The 18,579-nt window shown below is 31.7% G+C and overlaps 2 protein-coding genes across 11 annotated transcripts; one reads left to right on the top strand and one right to left on the bottom strand.

Annotated features, from left to right (window-relative positions):
• Window positions 1-199: 199 nt before the first annotated feature.
• On the bottom strand, window positions 200-12,842 carry Svil (Supervillin). 9 transcript variants are annotated; one of them, XM_069111465.1, is made up of 27 exons: window positions 12,701-12,841; window positions 12,045-12,227; window positions 11,716-11,874; window positions 11,528-11,616; window positions 11,321-11,450; window positions 11,013-11,244; window positions 9,524-10,927; window positions 8,066-8,787; window positions 7,793-7,998; window positions 7,628-7,709; window positions 7,369-7,522; window positions 6,831-7,086; window positions 6,474-6,750; window positions 6,293-6,391; window positions 6,044-6,212; window positions 5,810-5,967; window positions 5,294-5,737; window positions 5,070-5,221; window positions 4,387-4,848; window positions 4,145-4,295; window positions 3,569-3,720; window positions 3,227-3,499; window positions 1,300-1,423; window positions 1,030-1,224; window positions 656-930; window positions 438-593; window positions 200-365 (listed from the first exon to the last, which is right to left on the bottom strand). In XM_069111465.1, the coding sequence occupies exons 2-27, from the start codon at window positions 12,223-12,225 to the stop codon at window positions 279-281; spliced, it is 6,789 nt and encodes a 2,262-aa protein (XP_068967566.1). In that variant the 5' UTR covers window positions 12,226-12,227; window positions 12,701-12,841; the 3' UTR covers window positions 200-278. The 9 variants fall into 9 exon arrangements, with proteins under 9 accessions (XP_068967566.1, XP_068967563.1, XP_068967558.1 ...); XM_069111462.1 differs by adding an exon at window positions 12,297-12,498 and having other exon boundaries at window positions 7,369-7,709; window positions 12,045-12,218; XM_069111457.1 differs by adding an exon at window positions 12,297-12,498 and having other exon boundaries at window positions 7,369-7,709.
• Window positions 12,828-18,371, top strand: vir (VIR_N domain-containing protein). 2 transcript variants are annotated; one of them, XM_069111475.1, is made up of 6 exons: window positions 12,828-12,959; window positions 13,470-13,566; window positions 13,639-13,751; window positions 13,840-14,203; window positions 14,332-17,980; window positions 18,072-18,371. In XM_069111475.1, exons 2-6 carry the CDS (start codon window positions 13,513-13,515, stop codon window positions 18,362-18,364), a joined length of 4,473 nt encoding a protein of 1,490 aa, XP_068967576.1. In that variant the 5' UTR covers window positions 12,828-12,959; window positions 13,470-13,512; the 3' UTR covers window positions 18,365-18,371. The 2 variants fall into 2 exon arrangements, with proteins under 2 accessions (XP_068967576.1, XP_068967575.1); XM_069111474.1 differs by lacking the exon at window positions 12,828-12,959 and adding an exon at window positions 13,074-13,322.
• Window positions 18,372-18,579: the final 208 nt, after the last annotated feature.

The following is an 18,579-nucleotide window of genomic DNA, read 5'->3' on the forward strand; positions in this document are numbered from 1 at the left end:
AAATATATAATCACCTATTTGTGTTCGTGCACGCACACGTGCGCGTATGTATGTAGTATATATTATATTTGAAATAGTAGTAAATATCTTTAACTGCATTATAATATTAGTTTCTCTTTTATCGATAGGCAACTTTAGGCATATCTTAAACGCGAATTCATACATCGAGAAGTTAAAAAATTTGAAGTTATAAACATCATAAAACAATTAACAAAAACTTTATTAATCGCTTTACAAGGGCAGCTATTTCTTGTAGGATCGGCAGTCTGGACATTTCATCAGAAAAGTCCTATTTCTTTTTTAAGGTTCACTTGTCTCCAAACTGGAAGTTCTTGAAACTCTTCTTTAGTCATACCTAATATTTCCTGATAAAATACATGAAATATGTATCTCTTGTTATTAGAATTCATTTATCACTAATAATTTACAAAACATACTTGAAAATGTTGTTGAGATAAATACAGCTCCAGGTGTGTAGGATCAACTCCTTCTGGTAGTGGTCGTTGTAGTAATTGAGCCGGAGGATACGTACTCTGCGTTAATCGAATCAACTCACTCTCTACAGTTAATACTTCTCCAGGATTTCGACCATCCTAATTACAAATTATTTGTTTGAAAGATATAATTTTAATAACGTTAGAAAATGTAAAAATACCTCTATATTTAATTCTGCTATGTCGTCGCGATATGTCCATGTAGGAAATAGATTTATAAATTGCAAAGGTTCAAGACCAGCCCAGACTAGATAAATCGGATATTTATTAGTTTCTGGATGAATTCTTTGCCAATACTGCATAGCCATTGTCATTGCTGCTCTTCTTTCAGCTTGCCATCTAACTGCTTTACTACCGGACTGATCCTCTGCTCCGGTATTAGGCCACCAGCCTTGCCATATCCATAACTCGTTTTTGTTGTCCAATAAAAATAAGGCTATAATAATAATTTAATAAGTTTATAATGCGTCAGTCCTTCATAAAATTATTACTCCTTCATAAAATTATTAGTCTTTCATAAAATTTTATAAATTACCTGGTTGATGAACTTGGTACAAATCTTCCTGTAGAAAAGGAAATGGAGTTGGTAAAGAAGCACGATGAGGACATAACATTTCTACAGATTTAAATTCTTTAGAAATGCTTGACAGATGAAACAGTCTTGGAGTATGTTCCTGTAATTGATCCTTTTCTAATGATACATACAGCTTTTTGTTCATTTGTCCCAGTGCTGTGCAATAAGATGTATCTTATTCATTATTTCCATGTGACAATATGTTAATACTAAACGTAAACTTTTACCTACCATTAATGAATTCTTCTGGTTCCATTCCTTCATCAATTTCAAAAATTTCTATATCACCTTCAGATGTTAAACCAGTTTCTTGAGGACGATTCTTTTTTAATTTGGCTGCTGCATTAACTGCATGCTAGATATAAGTTAACATTATATATATATATATATATATATATATATATATATATATATATATATATACAGGGTGGTTGGTAACTGATGGTACAAGCGGAAAGGAGGTGATTCAACGCGAAAAAAGAAGTCGAAAATATAGAATAAAAATTTTTCGTTTGAGGCTTTGTTTTCAAGAAAATCGACTTTGAATTTTCGCTCGGTACGCGTGCACTTTATCACTTCTCGTTATAACGGATCTCACTGTAGATCGTTGTCTCGATGGATATTATCGCAGTTTAAGTTTGTTTTTGCCGTAACGGAAAATTAGGAATACATAATGAAATAATATGAAGTAATCATAAAGTTTATTATTACAAAAATTGCTGAAAATGTTGTCCATTCTGCCGAACACATACTTCTGCTCTTTTAATTAAATTTCTATGAACACTTTCTAGCGTATTCGATTGTTCTAAAGTATGAAAGGCTACAATAATCTTTTCTTTCAATTGCTCGCAACTTGCAATTTCTTCAGAATAGACAATTGATTTAATATAGCTCCATAAATAAAAGTCAAGCGGAGTTAAGTCAGGAGAGCGTGGTGGCCAAGCTATTGTTCCAGCACTACCAATCCAGTCTTGGTAATGTTGGTTTAAAAATCTCTCACATGACGACTAAAATATGGCGGTGCACCGTCTTGTTGAAGAATTAAACTTCCTCTAGTTCTCAGCGGTACATCTTCTAATAATTCCGGTAGTTTATTTTGTAAGAAATCGAAATATGCTGCTGACGTTACATTTCCTTCGAAAAAATATGGCCCAGTAATTAAATGTCCGATTATGCCAGTCCAGATGTTTACGTTCCATCTTACTTGAAAATGTGTTTCAAGAATAGAGTGAGGATTCTCATTTTGCCAATTATGCATGTTATGGACATTGAACATACCGTCCCTTGTAAATTTCGCTTCATCGGTCCATAAAATTTTTAACAGAAATTCTGCATCGTTGGCATGCTGTTGAAGCAACCAATGACAAAATGCCTTTCGCGAAATCTTATCATGAGGCATGAGTCCTTGTACTCTGGTGATATGATAAGCATGTAAGTTGTTTTCGTGTAGAATTCGAAGAATCGTGAAGCAACTAAGATTATACCGCAAAGAAAGGTTTCTTGCACTTATGTCAGGATGTTCCAAAACGTCCTTTAGTATTTGCTCTTCAACATTTACACTAACGCGTCGTCGACGACCACCATGTCGTCTAAGTTTTTCAAAAGAACCATATTCGCCAAGGGTTCGTTCTGCTCTTTGAATAACACGTCTGTCAGGATGTCGACTATTGGGATACCGGTGTCTGTAATGATCAGTTGCGGCTGATGCGTTACCACTACACGCACCTAACGAAAGTATCATGTCCGTATATTCCCGATTGCTGTATGTAGACATGATGGTAGACTAATATGTACTGATAGTGGATAGCGATAAAAGTCGGATAGTAAGTTAATAGGTAGGAAAACACTTCGGTCACATTGGAAGTGTTTATCAACATAACGTCAATCGAGACAACGATCTACAGTGAGATCCGTTATAACGAGACGTGATAAAGTGCACGCGTATCGAGCGAAAATTCAAAGTTGATTTTTTCGAAAACAAAACCTCAAACGAAAAATTTTTATTCTATATTTTCGACTTCTTTTTTCGCGTAGAATCACCCCCTTTTCGCTTGTACCACCAGTTACCAACCACCCTGTATATAAGAATTATTCCATCTAATATTTTAATTTTTGTACTGTTCAAAATTCATTGTAATACGAAATTTAATAAGAATACCTGTTTAATATGAGGTAAAGAGTTAGATCCATGCCATACATAAATTTTGTTATTTTTAGTGTCTAATAATATAAGAGAACCTCTGCTACGTAATTGACGAGTACTACAAGGAATCTCTATTAAAGACACCTCTGACTCTAAAGTACCACGACATATATACAATCGCCATCGTTCGTCACATTTTGTATTCGTTTTCTTGCCACTATGTACAATCATACCTCCAGAAAATAAATTGAGAAATGCAGCTGGTTCATATCCTTGAACTACACGAATCTATAAAGGTGTGCGTATAAATTTAAAATATTAATTCGAGTAATGTTTCTAATCTTTGTTAATAATTACCTGAGGTGCTTGATCGTTATCTAATTCTATAGTTAGTAACGCTGCAGCACCTTGTTCATTCAAAGATGCATTTTGCCCTTGCCAAATAAAATATACTGAGCGATCGCGTCCCTTTGCAAAATGTTTTGACGGTAAACCACTAAGCTCGCGACCTGGATAAAAAACAGTATAACGCATCTCATTAAACTTATAAAACTAAGACATAACATATTTATCAGTATTTATACAGGGTGGTTGGTAACTGGTGGTACAAGCGGAAAGGGGGTGATTCTACGCGAAAAAAGAAGTCGAAGATATAGAATAAAAAAATTTTTTTTTTTTTTTAATTTTTCCATGGAGACAACGATCTACAGTGAGATCCGTTATAACGAGAAGTGATAAAGTGCACGTGTACCGAGCGAAAATTCAAAGTCGATTTCCTCGAAAACAAAGCCTCAAACGAAAAATTTGTATTCTATATTTTCGACTTCTTTTTACGCGTAGCATCACCCCCTTTCCGCTTGTACCACCAGTTACCAACCACCCTGTATATATTTTTTTAAATTTATTTATGTCAAAAATAGTAATAACATTTACCAGTAACTGTAACAGAATACATCCAATATACAATATAACTATCTGCAGAATGAAATTGTCCAACAGATGAATCATCCAGAAGACTATGTGAAAATTCATCAATATGCCACACTTTTATACCCATTGTTGTAACAATGAATTGCTTCATTTGCTGAAGAATGATGTAGTTAATTATTGAAGAATGGTATATATACCATATAATCATTGTTTAATGTATATTATTAAGTAATAATTTTTATTACCTCATCGTCATACCAACCAGTGCCTCTACCTAAATGAGTTCCTTCAAGAACCAAATCAACTGGAATGGTATTTTCTTCTAATAAATTATTAATATTACACACTTCTATAGTTACAGTTCCATCAACGTTCTCTTTACTCTTAGTACCTCGAATTCGTATTATACGAGAAACATTTGGCCAGTCAAGGAATTTTTCCCTGAAAAGTATTGTTTCAACATGTTGTGTCAATTTGGCAAGTAAACACCATTTAGGTCTGACTTTAGCAGATTTTAAGTCTATTTTTGACACGGTGCGTCTACCAATCATAGATGCCGCACTAATTGGACACACAGTGCATTCCGAATAATCGTATCCTTCTTGCCACATTTCTGTAGCAAGATGTGTAGCAAGTTTCTTTTTGTCAGTTGAAGCTCCTTTACCACTCCATATATACATTTCGCTACCAAAATCAAATACTAGCACCTTATAAAAGAAAAAAAATATAACTATAAATAATTAAATTAACTGTAAAAAATATATAAGATGATTCCAAAACTGTGATTTAATCAGAAAGGAGATGCTTCCTCGTGTAAAAGTAAGACAAAAACATAGAATAAAAGTTTTTCATATGAAGCTCTGATTGCGTGTTTTTCAGCTATACTATGATTTCGGAAACATCCCACATATCATGTTAAAATATCTACCTTATTTGGGTCGAGCATTTCAATTTTTGGTATAGTACCCCAATATTTTTCAAGTGGCACCAGTTCTTCATCTTTAATTTCGTATACCATATTTGTATCTATCATGAATGTTTCGTAAAGCTCATCTTCATCAGGATGTCCACCCTCAATGACTATTATTTATTCAATACTATTAATGTTTTACAAGATATTGTTACATCATATATGACACACTACTAGCTTACCATCTACGTTCTCATTTTCTGCACCAAGATAGCTCCAGAATTTTTGTAGTTGACTTTTTGTGCAAGTTAATTTATCTTCATTAATAGTAATAACTTGAAACGTTTGGCAACCAAGATCCTTATTTTGCTGAATACTCAATGCAATTTCTGCACCTCGTGCTTTTTCAATAACATTACAATATTTCCCAATGTAATTATAAACCTCTGATTTTGTTACTAGAACAAAATTATCGCCACTATTTATGCTTTCTGCGACTGGCTCGACTAATCTCACTTGTACATGTCTTCGGCCTTTAATTAAAATTAACATCAAGTCTTTGTATGGCTGTAATCTATTCGAAGAAATATTTGTATCTGTTACGTTCCTTAGTGTTATATTACTAAAGTCTTCAGTAGAAGCTAGGCCAGCTAAAGCTTCCATAGCTAATGATGAATTTTTCGCTACTGTAACATGATACAATAACATAAATATTATAGTGGCACATATCAATTATTTAATATTCGATAAAGACTTACATTTTTCAACATTTAATTGTTTCATTACTTTTTCTGCAATACCAGTTCGTATCTCAGTATACTCTGATTTTAAGTCAGTACGAGCTGCAAGCGTTTTAAGTGGATTTCTAGACACAAACCGTCGTCGTTTCAATCGTATATTTCGCTTTTGAACTAATCTATAATAATATAAATTTATGAGAACCTAAAACTTACTGTATGATTAACAATATTAGTAAAAAATAAAAGGCTTACAATTCAGATTGCGATGTAATCATATCGAAATCGCTTTCATTTAAATCAACAGATTCAGCCTCGCATTTCTCTAATGAAATTCCAGTAAAGAAGGAGGTGAATGTCTCGTCGTCTATCTTAGGTACTGAGACAACAGGTGATACGTTCTTCGCCGTTTTCACTTCTTCAGCTATGACATACATTTTCAAGTAATGCTAATGGTGAAAGAAAAATACTCTGATATAACTCCTAAAATAACTATTCACTAACCACTGTCATCGCTTGCAGGTTCAGAGAAGCTTCCTCGTAATTTAATACATGAATCTTTATTTGGACTAGTTGGAGTAGATACAGCATCTTTCATATATCCTGAAAATAAATGATGACATCCTTAATACCCTACTTAGAGATTTATGTTTAAAAACGTTGAAAATATCTTAAATAATATTACCTTTCTTTGCTCTAAATCGTTCAGGACGAGGGGTTTTTTTCTTTCTATCTATAATATTTCCTGTAGCTTCAATAAGCGGAGATGATGATCCTGGATCTAGGTTTTCCAATTGTTCTACCTTCATTTTACCAGCTACTGTAAACTTTGTTACATCTGGAGCTGCTATTCTTTTCTTCCAACCTTCTGTTGCAGATTCTAACTTTCCAAGACAATCTGCAAGTACTCCTTGTTTGATACTCAGTTCTTCCTTATTCAATGAATTGGAACATACTCCATCCTAATATCAATTTTAATTACTAATAGTAAATAATGCAATATGCTCTGATTTTGCAATAAAATTAATTTAATGTCATTTACCACTGAATTAGATGATTCAGGAGCTATACGTCGTTTCCAGTTTGTATTTCCGCTACGTTGTAGCGCAGCTAGTCGTTCTGCAATACTCATACTTGGGCCATCATTAGTATCTATTGTCGGTATTGCTTGCGTTGCGCTACGACATAGTTCTGGAAGATGTACACCATGCTTTGGTATTATTGCACTATTCGACTCACATTCATTGGTTTTGTTGCTAATCGCGTGATGACTAACGCTCTTTGACAATGAAGTACACCTATAAGTAGTTAATTGTAATACATATATACGTTTACACCCATGCTTTTTTACATAATGTAATCTTATCAGTAGTTGAAACAATAAATAGAAGGTTCGACGTCAGGTAAAAGCCATATTTGATAAAACATATCCTACTAAAAAGTGTAGCAAATTTTTTGGTCATTTATGCAACTTCTACAAGCCTTATTAATATCTAACATTAAAAATATATTTATATTAATATAGAATTACATTTCATTTAATATAGTTTTTATAAATAGATAAATATAAAATCTGTTACCTGGTTTGTTTTGAAAAAATAGGATGACGATAAGGAGATGCAGCTTCAGCTTTTATGTTACATGTTTCATGACTTACAGAGAATGTCTCACCTCCAGATGTTTGAAGAGTTTCTTCGTATTTCTTAGATGTAGCAATTACAGTTTGAACATTATCTATGTTATTTAATGCAGATTTGATTTTTGTTCTATTTAATTCATCCTGAGTACTATATTTGTGAAAAGGCACTGTATACTTTTGTTTAATTTTATGTTGCCTACCTTCTATATGGTTATCTTTTTCACTATAGGCACAACTCAAACCATATTGCGTTGGATAATTATTTTCCATTATGCTCCCTGTCTGTATATAACAGTTTATATCAAAACTAAAGTCCATATTTATATTAAATCGTTTATTTTTCCTAGCCAAATATTACTATTTACCTTATTTTCTTCCAATTTTAAATTAGGTTTTAATTTAAAACGCGATGAAATATCACAACTTTCAGATGTCCGTTGTTCTAATTCTTCAGATTCTTTTTTAAGTACAGATTTTATTAATTTCAATCCTTCGAGTTCAAGATTTTTTGTTTGCGACGAATTATGCGCTTGTAACGCAACAGGTTTTAAAATGCTTTTCGGCAAATCACCTTAAAATTGAAATAATTAGAATATTGATAATTTATATTATACAAATATGTTTCATAATAAACATACAAAACTTACTAGTATCTAACGAACATTGATTAATAGTATTTAATGGAGATATTCGAGATGCTACTTCGACTTCTTCGGATGTAACTGGTTGTGTTTTATAACGAGCAGCCGGCCGTCTGCGTGAATGTCTTTCTAATGGCATGGTATTTGATACTGAACTTTTTTCAGTATCAATTTTTTGATTGAACAAACGCACTCGTTCTGCCAAACTTAATTTAGAAGGGTCAAATTCATCATCAGTTGTAGTTTCTGCCAAACTTGATTTTTTAACTGATGTGACATTGCGTTGATTTTGTAGAACTGCTTCCTGCACTTCTTGAAAAGTTATTGGTTGTGTGTTAAATCTATCATTTCCTTGATTCTTTCGATCTCTATATCGTTGTACACCATGTGAACCTTTATTCGGTGTTTTTTGAGACATGCCATCCTTTTCCTTAGAATTTGCCTTTTCGTGCAAAGTTTTAAAATGCAATGTAATTTTGGAAACACTGTTGCTGCGATGTACACTATTATTTTCTTGGATGTTTCCATCATCTGCTTTTTCTTGCACACACAATATTTCATTATTTGAACCCTCTTTATCACTCATTCTAATGGAAACTGGAGTACTATTATCAATATTGTTATCTACAGGTCCATCTGAAATCACTTTATTTCCTTCTTTGCTTTCAAATACTATGACAGTCTGCTTTTCCTTGTCTGTGAATTTCTCTTTTGTTGTGCTACAATTAAACACATTATTATTTTGTTATATGTTTTCTACAATTCAAAACAAGGAAATGTGATTTACATAAATTGTTATAAAATTTAAAAACAATATTATTTTAAGCCTTACAGTGCAAAAATGTTGTGACTTACAGTCTAGATGTATACACACAAGAAGACTTAATAAGTACCTATTACTAAAACTTATAAATCTTTTTTCTTTAATAATCTATACTTTGGTTTATGCATATACTTCATACAGGTAAGTAGAAAACAGAAAAACACCTTAAATTTAATACCTTTTGTAAGTTTTGAATTGTGTTTGAGAAAAAAAATAAAAATCTAAAGTACTATCTTAAATCAGAAGTAACTTTTAGATGGACATACAGGTTGTGTGCATGCTCTGATTCTCTGTTTTCTGTAGCTTTTAGAATTGCTAGGTGATCTATAATTAAACTTGGCACAGATTCAACGTCTTGCCAAAGTTACATATTACTATACAGACTAAATACATAAACAAATGTATATGCTACAGAATACTATATATATCACATTGATACACAATAATAAGTTGATAAGATTATAGGATATATTTTAATGAAACCTTTAGCATAACAAAATCCCAACATAATTGTTGTTTTCTAGATATAAATAATATAAATAGATATAAAAGGTATATTTGAAAAATATAATCCTGATTTCATAAAAAGTATCCCTATTATAAATGATGATAGTTTAATCCTTTAATATTACCTGTACAATTTGTCACAAGGAATAATAAAAGTCTTGGCACTCTCATCATCTAGGGAAGGAGCTGTTTTTAAATAGATGTTACTGGTCGTTAACTTCACTTGTGATTTTTCTTCTGATATAGCACCTACAGATATTAACTCAAGAGATCTTCGTTTGTTAAGTACACCAGTGAATTCATTAGGAATATTAGAAGGTTGTATATGGCCCACAGATTGTGCTCTTTTTCGCAAAAATAAATTTGTTGGTTCTGTACATATATCATCATTAATGACTGTTTCATCATATAAGTTTAAACGGACTCGCGATTCGTTGTCCCTGTTGCCAGGTTGCTTTAATATAGGTCGTACAGCATCATTCTCCAACACTCCACTTGTTCTATTTTGTAACGTACGATTTCTAAGCATTGACAATTTTTTTGGCGAAGTCAATTCTGTCTCATAGTTACATTCATCTTGTGAATTTTTTCGCGTACATTTCAAAATAGTCTTTTTAGGTTTATCGTCATGTTCATCCGATTCTGTACTGGATTTCTTTTTTAGTATTGGTCGTGGTTCTAAAGATGGTGGATCACTACCAAATGATTCTTCTCTACTATGCTTTTTCTTTAGGATTGGCCTTACTTCAGAACTATCAAGTATTTCTGGACCAGTGACGTTTGTTGCATCCATTGTAATGGTCACGTGATGATTAACAGTAGTCATTCGTTGACTATTCGTAGATTTTCTTTTAAGTATACCTTGTGGTTCTGCAGAACCAACCTGACGATCTTCTCTATCATCTTCTCTAGATGATTTTCGTTTTAATATTGAAGTAGGCTGAGGATCTGGACTCTGATCCCTTTTAATAATTTCATCCAAAGATGATCGTCTTTGATTTTTTAATATCGGCCTGAATTCAGAACAAGTATTGTCAGTAGACGAAATATCGGGTGAACAACTCCGCCGTCGAAGTATTTCACTTTCATCCAAACTACTGCGCTTTTTTAAAATACCATGTTTTTTATGTGTTAGTTCCCTAACAGATGGTGAAAATGTTACAGGCAGAACTGTATGATTCACAATGGTAGATATATTTTGGCCTGTATCAATATCAGACATCTTATGTTTAAGAATTGAAACTGGTGTATGTTGATGACTTAAAGATCCATCTTGAGAGTGTTCATCGTTTGATTTTTTCAAAATAGAACTTTTTCTTGGAGATAATTGCAATGCACGCGTATTATTCGTACTGTTTTCCGTGACTTGACATGGAATATTAGATGAACGATTTTCCAATCGTAATCCATAATTTGTTGGCAAATTTGACTGTGATTTTAGCCTTTCTACGCGTTCTATTGCAGATTTTGTTAACGCTGTTAATGCGTCAACTCTTCGCGAAACTTCTGAATCACTATGTCCGCCACTACTGCAAAATTAAATTATATAACGATTTCAAATGTTAGTGTAAATTATAAAAGCTACACCATAAAAATATCAACAAACAGAACTACCTAGTTCGTTGTATATTTGAATGTTTACTGTTTGCAGGAGAATTCAGTGAAGGCAATGTATAAGTTTTTGAACAATTTTCTTTAACTTTCGGGCAAGTGACTTTTGAGTCAAAAGGCTTTTTACTTAGATTAGTTGCTTGATGTTGATTACTAGAATATGAAGTAGATATTGTATCAGATATGTAGCCTTGTTTATTTGATTGTCTTCTAGTTTGTCTAATGTTACATTCAGCTAAAACATATACAAAAATTTTTAATAAAATAAAATGTTTAGTAAAGAAGAAAATAAATCTTCTTAGATTACTTACATTGATTTGAACGATCTCCTGTTGCTGTTTCCATATTAAGTGACCGATTTAAATATGATTTTCTTTTGTAACTTTTATCCCTTTCTCGTGGCGAATTTGTAATACTACTATTACTTGATATTGGATGTTCCTGCATAATATTGTTAGGTATTGTATAATATATTAATATACCTATATTCTATAATCACAGTAGATATGATAACTCACATCTTTAATTGATAAACTAGTACTAGGTTGGTGGCCCAAGGGTGTAGAATTTTCTGACATACCTAATCTCCTTGATAACACTGTTCCACCTATATAAATGCAGTAATTACTATAAATTATGAAGCACATATATATGCAGATATTAAATTATATCGATCTATTTAAAATGGCTATAATATGTAACTTACCATTAGGTGATATAATGGAGGCAGCTCGTAATCTAGAAGCTTTTGTTTCACGAACTGATGCCGTTTTATATAATGTAAGATTCTTACTACTCTCCTTATTTTCTGATCTTGAAATCAATCGACTATTTTTTTCCAACATGGGGCTACGACTTTTAATCTCTATTACAGAAAACATTGACAATTGTTGATATCAAACTGAAGTACATTACATATATCCCAAAAACTGTACTTTTTGGCAATTGTTTTTTGTACCAATAATATATAATATAGAACTTATTGAGAGAATTAAAAATATATGGATTATATTTACTATTATTTAAAATACTTACTATTTATGTTACAAGATGTTATATTCTTTTTAATTGGACATTCTGAATTTTGTTGATTATTATGTACTTCATTATAGTGACAACAAATATTATGATTTTCATATTGTGTGGAATTATTTTGTGTTTTATTTGAAGTTCCTTCACTGGTTGCCATTAAAACTGTGGCTCCAGCAGCTACCATTCCTAAAAGCAAATAGTTATTATATCTAATATTTTTAAAGATGCTTCTTATTATTACTTAATTATACATACACAAACATATTTAATTTCTTGAGATCCAAAAGTATAGGTCATATAGGAGATAAATATAAATATAAAATTAAAATTTTTTGTGATTTTTGATAATATAATAATATTATATATTTTAATAAATAAAAATAATAATCGCAAACGTTTTGACAGTAATTCATTTATTCCTTATCAGTTTAGAACATATGTATACATAGTTTTGAATCTAAAAATAATGTTAACAAAAATTTTCACCTGTTTCAAAACTGAAATTTAACCATACATATTGTTACAAAATATAATACGAAAGATTCTTATTGAAAAAAGGTAACTCTATATTTGTTAAATTTAATAACGATATTTAAAATGTTTACAATGTTCTAATGTTATACAGTATGAATTATAACAAAAACTCTCCTCACACTTACTGATCTAATATAACTTTTGTTTCATTGCAGCTGTATCACGATTTCAAAAAACAAATTTACAAATAATCAAGAACGCAACCAGTGACGCAGATCAGTTATGTCGTTATCACAGCTATTCAATAAGTACTACTTATAAAATACATATAAAAAGCACCCATTAAAATCGGGCAAATATACAAAATATGTGAAATTCAAGTTTTATCGTAGACAAAAATTTTACAACGGAAAGAAAAATTCGTTCGCAGGAAAGATTGCACAGGTATTAGTCATTACAATTTCTCTCACTCATAACGAAGTAGAACGAATGAAACCGAAGGTAGATATTAAGTGAAACCAGATGGCGTTACTTGAATTAAATAAATATATATTGTTATAAAAGAATAAAAGATAACACGTGTATAATTCATTGGAAAATACTCAAATTTTTTAAAAATTTAAGATTTGTCTACTTCCTTTTATTGCTATACGTTTTAATATCCTTTAATTAATGTAAGAAAAAATATTCCATAATATAAGTCGAGAATTGAAATTGGAATTATGTATACAAACATTGTATACATAATTTATTGAAAATGCCATTTTCAAAATAATTTTAAAACATTAATTTTATATAAATCATGTTGTAAGTATTAATGTTTTGTTTACAATTAAATGCCTGAATATTGAAATAGAATGTAATTATGCAATAATTGAAGAAAATAGTAACAAATATTTGAAGTATTTGTTGTGTCAAATACATAGTATAGTCATAATTTTGATCTTTTTATAGAAAAATGATATTTCAAACCACTTTATGTTGAAATAACTGAAACATGGACAATACAGAATTATTATTCTTTGATACCTTTTCACATGATATTTCTGAAGTAAGTGTTAGGTTATTTTGTTTGTTTCAAGTGTAATATAATAATTCCAATAAAACTATTTGTTTATTTCAGGAGCTTAATCTAGACTTAGTACAATTTCCAAAACCTGTTTATATAAGTGAAGTTAGAATTATTCCATTAGGTGCTAGAGTACAAGCTGATTTTCCTGGAGGTGTTCGTTTAGGGTATTGAGTTATTTCATAAAACTTATATATCAAGATAAAAAATTATTTTCTTTTAAATAAATTATTTTATTTCTTTTATGTATGTTAGGGCTACAAATCCATCTCAGTTTGAAATTGAATTTTTTGTAAATGATTTAAGTAAACCTGGTGCTTCTACATTTGAATCACTCGGGGAGTTGGAATATAAGCAAAATATTCATATTCAATTAGAATGTGAAAGAAAACAAATACCAACAGATGGATTGGTATTAAGAGGCTGGTATACTACTATTACTTTAGCAGTATATGGAACATTAACAAAATCTTTAAATAATCCACAAGAAGTTGTTAGTTCGGCTGCTGGTTCTGCAGCTTGTGTTAGTGGGTTGGAAGAAGTTGTAGAAAATACTACTCAAATTTCAGAGCAACAATCCGAATGGTACTATGAAAATCAAGCACAAACAAACTCAAATGTACGTTACTATATATATGTATATATGCGTGTATATATAAATTAGATGCATATGCACACACATATTTATAAATGTATAAGACTTAATTTGGGAATAATAATCGTAAAAGATTTATATGAAATTTATAGGAAACATGTGTAGCGGCAACGCCCCCTCCTCCTATACAACCAATTCAAATAGTAGAATCATCTAGAAATTCAACATCAGATACTGGAAAGACAGAAATGGGACATTGGGAAGAAGATGCTACAAACAGCACTTTAAAATCTACGAAACGTCCTTCTTCACCACCTTCTGAATCTTTAGTTTCTTTAAGTCCTGAAAGTATATCGGCTGAAGAAGAAGAAGCAGAACAGGATGGTGGTGAACAAGAAACTGGAGAACCTTTTGAGCCTATATTATCTGATGAAGATATAATGGCAGATGATATACCACCTACTGTAGAATATGAATGTGAAAATATTCAGCTAAATAATATTTATTCCATAACACCACCTGATCTGTTTGAATTAGAAGAATCATCGAATGTTGTTGAAGAATACCACATTAACAAAGAAATGCTGGATAAGATTCATGAAATATTTCAATCTATATCAAAGTCAGTTTTACATTTTAATAATGCTTCAGGTCAAGAAAAAGAGGCATTTGTTCATAATTGCGAATCTTTATGCGCAATACTTAGTCCTTTTCATTTGAATAATACGGATTTTAATGATTTGACTAATATCGTAAATGCTGGTTTGGATATGGACCTTGCATGTGCTCAACCTCAACCAGCTTACAAAGTTCGCCATGTTAAAGTTGGTGTACGATTAGCAGAAACTTTATGTAAACTTCCACAAGGTCCAGATATTCTATTAAAAGTAGATGCACCTTATAAATTATTAGCGCTATGTATGCGCGAGAATGTAGCACTTCCTGTGAAACTTTCCGCTCTTCGTACATTGGATGCTGCATTAATAAGTCCAATAATTGTTCGAGAATTTCTTATATCAAAAAGTAATTTATATAAAAACGCTTTAATGATGTTAGATACAGCAAAGTTAGCAAGATTAAAATATGCTTTAAGTTCCTTATTAAGGAAAGTTCACACATATGAGTTTCTTGATGAAATGAAAGAAATTGATGAGTTGGCTATTACTGAATTAACAAATACATATATATGTTCACCTACATTAATGGCTCAACCAAAACGGCAACTTCCAGCTGGAGTACAAATGGAATTTGAACGGGAGCATAATCGAAATCCTCGATGTCATCTGATAGCATATTTTGAATATCATAAACTTTTATATCATATTCTATTTGCTCTTACTTCTCCAAAATCAGATTTAAATTTAATTAAAGCTACTCGACGTTTCCTCTTACGTATTTCTGATACAAAAGAAGGCTTATTATATTTATTAAAAGAACCAGAAGTTACCAAATTAATTTTAAAAGCTTTGAAATGTGATTTACCTGGTGCAGGATTGGTCTTAGCTTGGCGTCTTCAAGTTGTACAATGTTTATTACATTTAAAATATCAACCTTCAGACTGGATGGTTTTAAAAAAACTTCATTCTTTCTTAATATTTCCTGAAGGTTTACAAGCTGTAATAACAGTACTTTCTAAAGGAGAATTTATTGAAATTTTAATCCCCTATCTTTCTGACTCAAATTTGTGTGAATTCTCTGCAGAAATTATATCAGCAACAATTCGCTATTCTGACCGAATAGAGGTATTTCAAAATCGTGCTGGGATTATTTTAGAAAAGTCACGAACGCAAGCTGTATTGAAAGATGTTACATCATATCTGACAACAGCAGCGCAGCCATCTCATTGGAATTATGGGGATGTCTCACCACTTGTTGCATGCATTAGAAAAAATGCAGATAAAGCAGCCTCTCTTCCAGGACAATTAATTACAGCATGTAGAATTTTATATTATCTTGTTTTTCCTTCAAATAATGATGTGGATCCAATGGAACCTTATATTGAATTAAAATACAGGAATGCATTAACTCAATTGTTTGCTGCTGATGGTTTGACAGCTCTTATTGCGGTTATGGTAAATATTTCGGAATTCTATGAACAACCATTTTTACATCGTGCAGCTCTAACAGGCAGAAGAGGCTTAGCATTGGTTGCATTACTTCTTCCATGTGTGAGATTAACAAGAGCATTATTGGAACGTCTTGTGAAGTGTATGGCTACAGATTTCAAAGATCTAACAGCTGTAATACCATTACTTGGTGTTTATTCATTAGTAGAAGCTATTCCTCCTATTCGAATTGTTCAAACTTTGTCTGAGGAAATAGTAGGGACACTCTTAGTATTTACACAGGCTGTGGATTCAGATGGATCTGGAAATGTAGCAAAATCATTATGGACTCAAATGTTAGGCGAAGTTCTCAAGATGGTTTCTCTAAGCCCATGTAATTTCATACCAGGCTTGAAACTTTTAACACGTTTATTACCACCTGTTTTAACTTCAAAACAAACAATGCTGACTGAAGATACTACCCGAGTTTTAGGTCTTAGAAAACTATGGTCTGCACATTTGCAGGCACAAGCTAATAATTTAACTGAAACATTACGATTGCTTTGTGCCAGTTGGAATAAAGATTTATTAATTCTTCTCTCAAAAGTATGCAAGCAATTAAGTGATTTAGCAGCACCTACAGCACTACTCGTAGGTAGATGTTTACTAGATGGTGTAATAGCTGCTACACCACTAGAAAGTAATGTTTTAATTCTTGCTTTACTTAGTGAACTTGCAAGACATGCACCTATGAAGGCTACTTTGTTAACTTTAACTAGTCCTGCATCTAGAGCACAAGTTAAATCTGACCAAAAATATCCACCTGTTATTGAAATGATGTGCACTGCACTTAAAAATACAAACGATGTTAGGATGCAATATGAAATTCTAGATATCTTTGAAACATTGTGTGATTGTACACTAAGTCTTATGCAAGAAGATGTCAATGAACCATTTGAAAAAAGACTCACTCATTCAGTACCAAGTAAAGAACCACTTTTATCTATTTTAGCTGTATTAATTGATATATTAGCAACTAGCACAAAATTCGAACCTGATATATTACAAAGTACACTTCGTATACTTTTGTCTCTTATTAGTCATAATTACGGTTTATATCATGTAAAAAGTTGTTTAGAAAATAATCCTGATGCATTACGGTCATTATTAGACCACATTTTGGTATTCGAAGATCCAGAAGCTCAACCTGTTATAGATTTAACTATAATGTTTTTAGAAAATTTAATTGCATCTGAGTCACAAGGAAGATCTTTGTATTTACGTATACAGCAATTAGCAGCTTTAATATTATGGGATAAGAATGATCACCCTTTAGAAAAGATAAAACGTGCACAAGAATTAGTTGAAATCTTAAAATCTGCAGAAGATAAAGAAGAAAAAGAACCAATTCCAGAAATGTTAGAGCCGTTATTGCCAACTCCTGAAGCTCTATTGAATCAATTTTCTCAACGATGTTTGGGTACTCCAGATTTTGCTTCTAAACGGCCAAAGAAATTTACATTTATGTGTCCAAATCAAGTTTCAAATGAAAATACAGTAGATTTATTGGCGCTAGCAGCTGAACTGCTTCCTACCGACTTTAATTTGTTAACAGAAGCTCAAAATTTATGTTCTAAAACCCCACCTGATGATGCTACACAACCATTACAATCAAAAGCTCAAACTGATGATCAAGAAAATAGAGATGTACAAAAACAAACAACATCTCCTGTTTCTAAAGTAAAACAACCATTCGGTAAATTGCACATATTTGTTATATGTTTGTTGTTATTATTTGTATTGGCGCAAAATTGGTAAAAATTTAATTAAAAAACTTTCCTTTACAGTTACACCTATGCGAGGTCGAACACAATTCACTAATTCTTTAAGAGGAGGACCAGTAGTGGGAAGTGTAGGCAGAGGTGCAGATCCATTTAGATCAAGACCACCAAATACTTCACGACCACCTTCCCTTCATGTAGATGATTTTGTAGCATTAGAAACATGTGGAGCACAACCAACTGGACCTACAGGATATAATAAACTTAGCATTCGTGGCACATGTCCTTCACGGGCAATCAACACAGGAACAAGGAGTCGGCCTTGGACACAAGAAACTCGTCCTTCTTATCTCCGCTAATTTGCTTCAGAATTCTAATGTTCATTAATGATTTGATATCTTTAGGGTATCATTATATTAGATAGACCAATTTAATTATTTTAATTACTACTAAAAATAATTATCTGTATACATAGGTATAAAATGAAAACATGTAGAAATATTTGTTTTTGTACAAATTTTATTTTACAACGATGTAACTATTTCAAGTCGATACGAATCCAGATCGATGTAAA

This window comes from Bombus flavifrons, chromosome 4 (genome assembly GCF_040668555.2).
Source record: "Bombus flavifrons isolate JBK064 chromosome 4, iyBomFlav1_principal, whole genome shotgun sequence".
NCBI lineage: Eukaryota > Metazoa > Arthropoda > Insecta > Hymenoptera > Apidae > Bombus > Bombus flavifrons.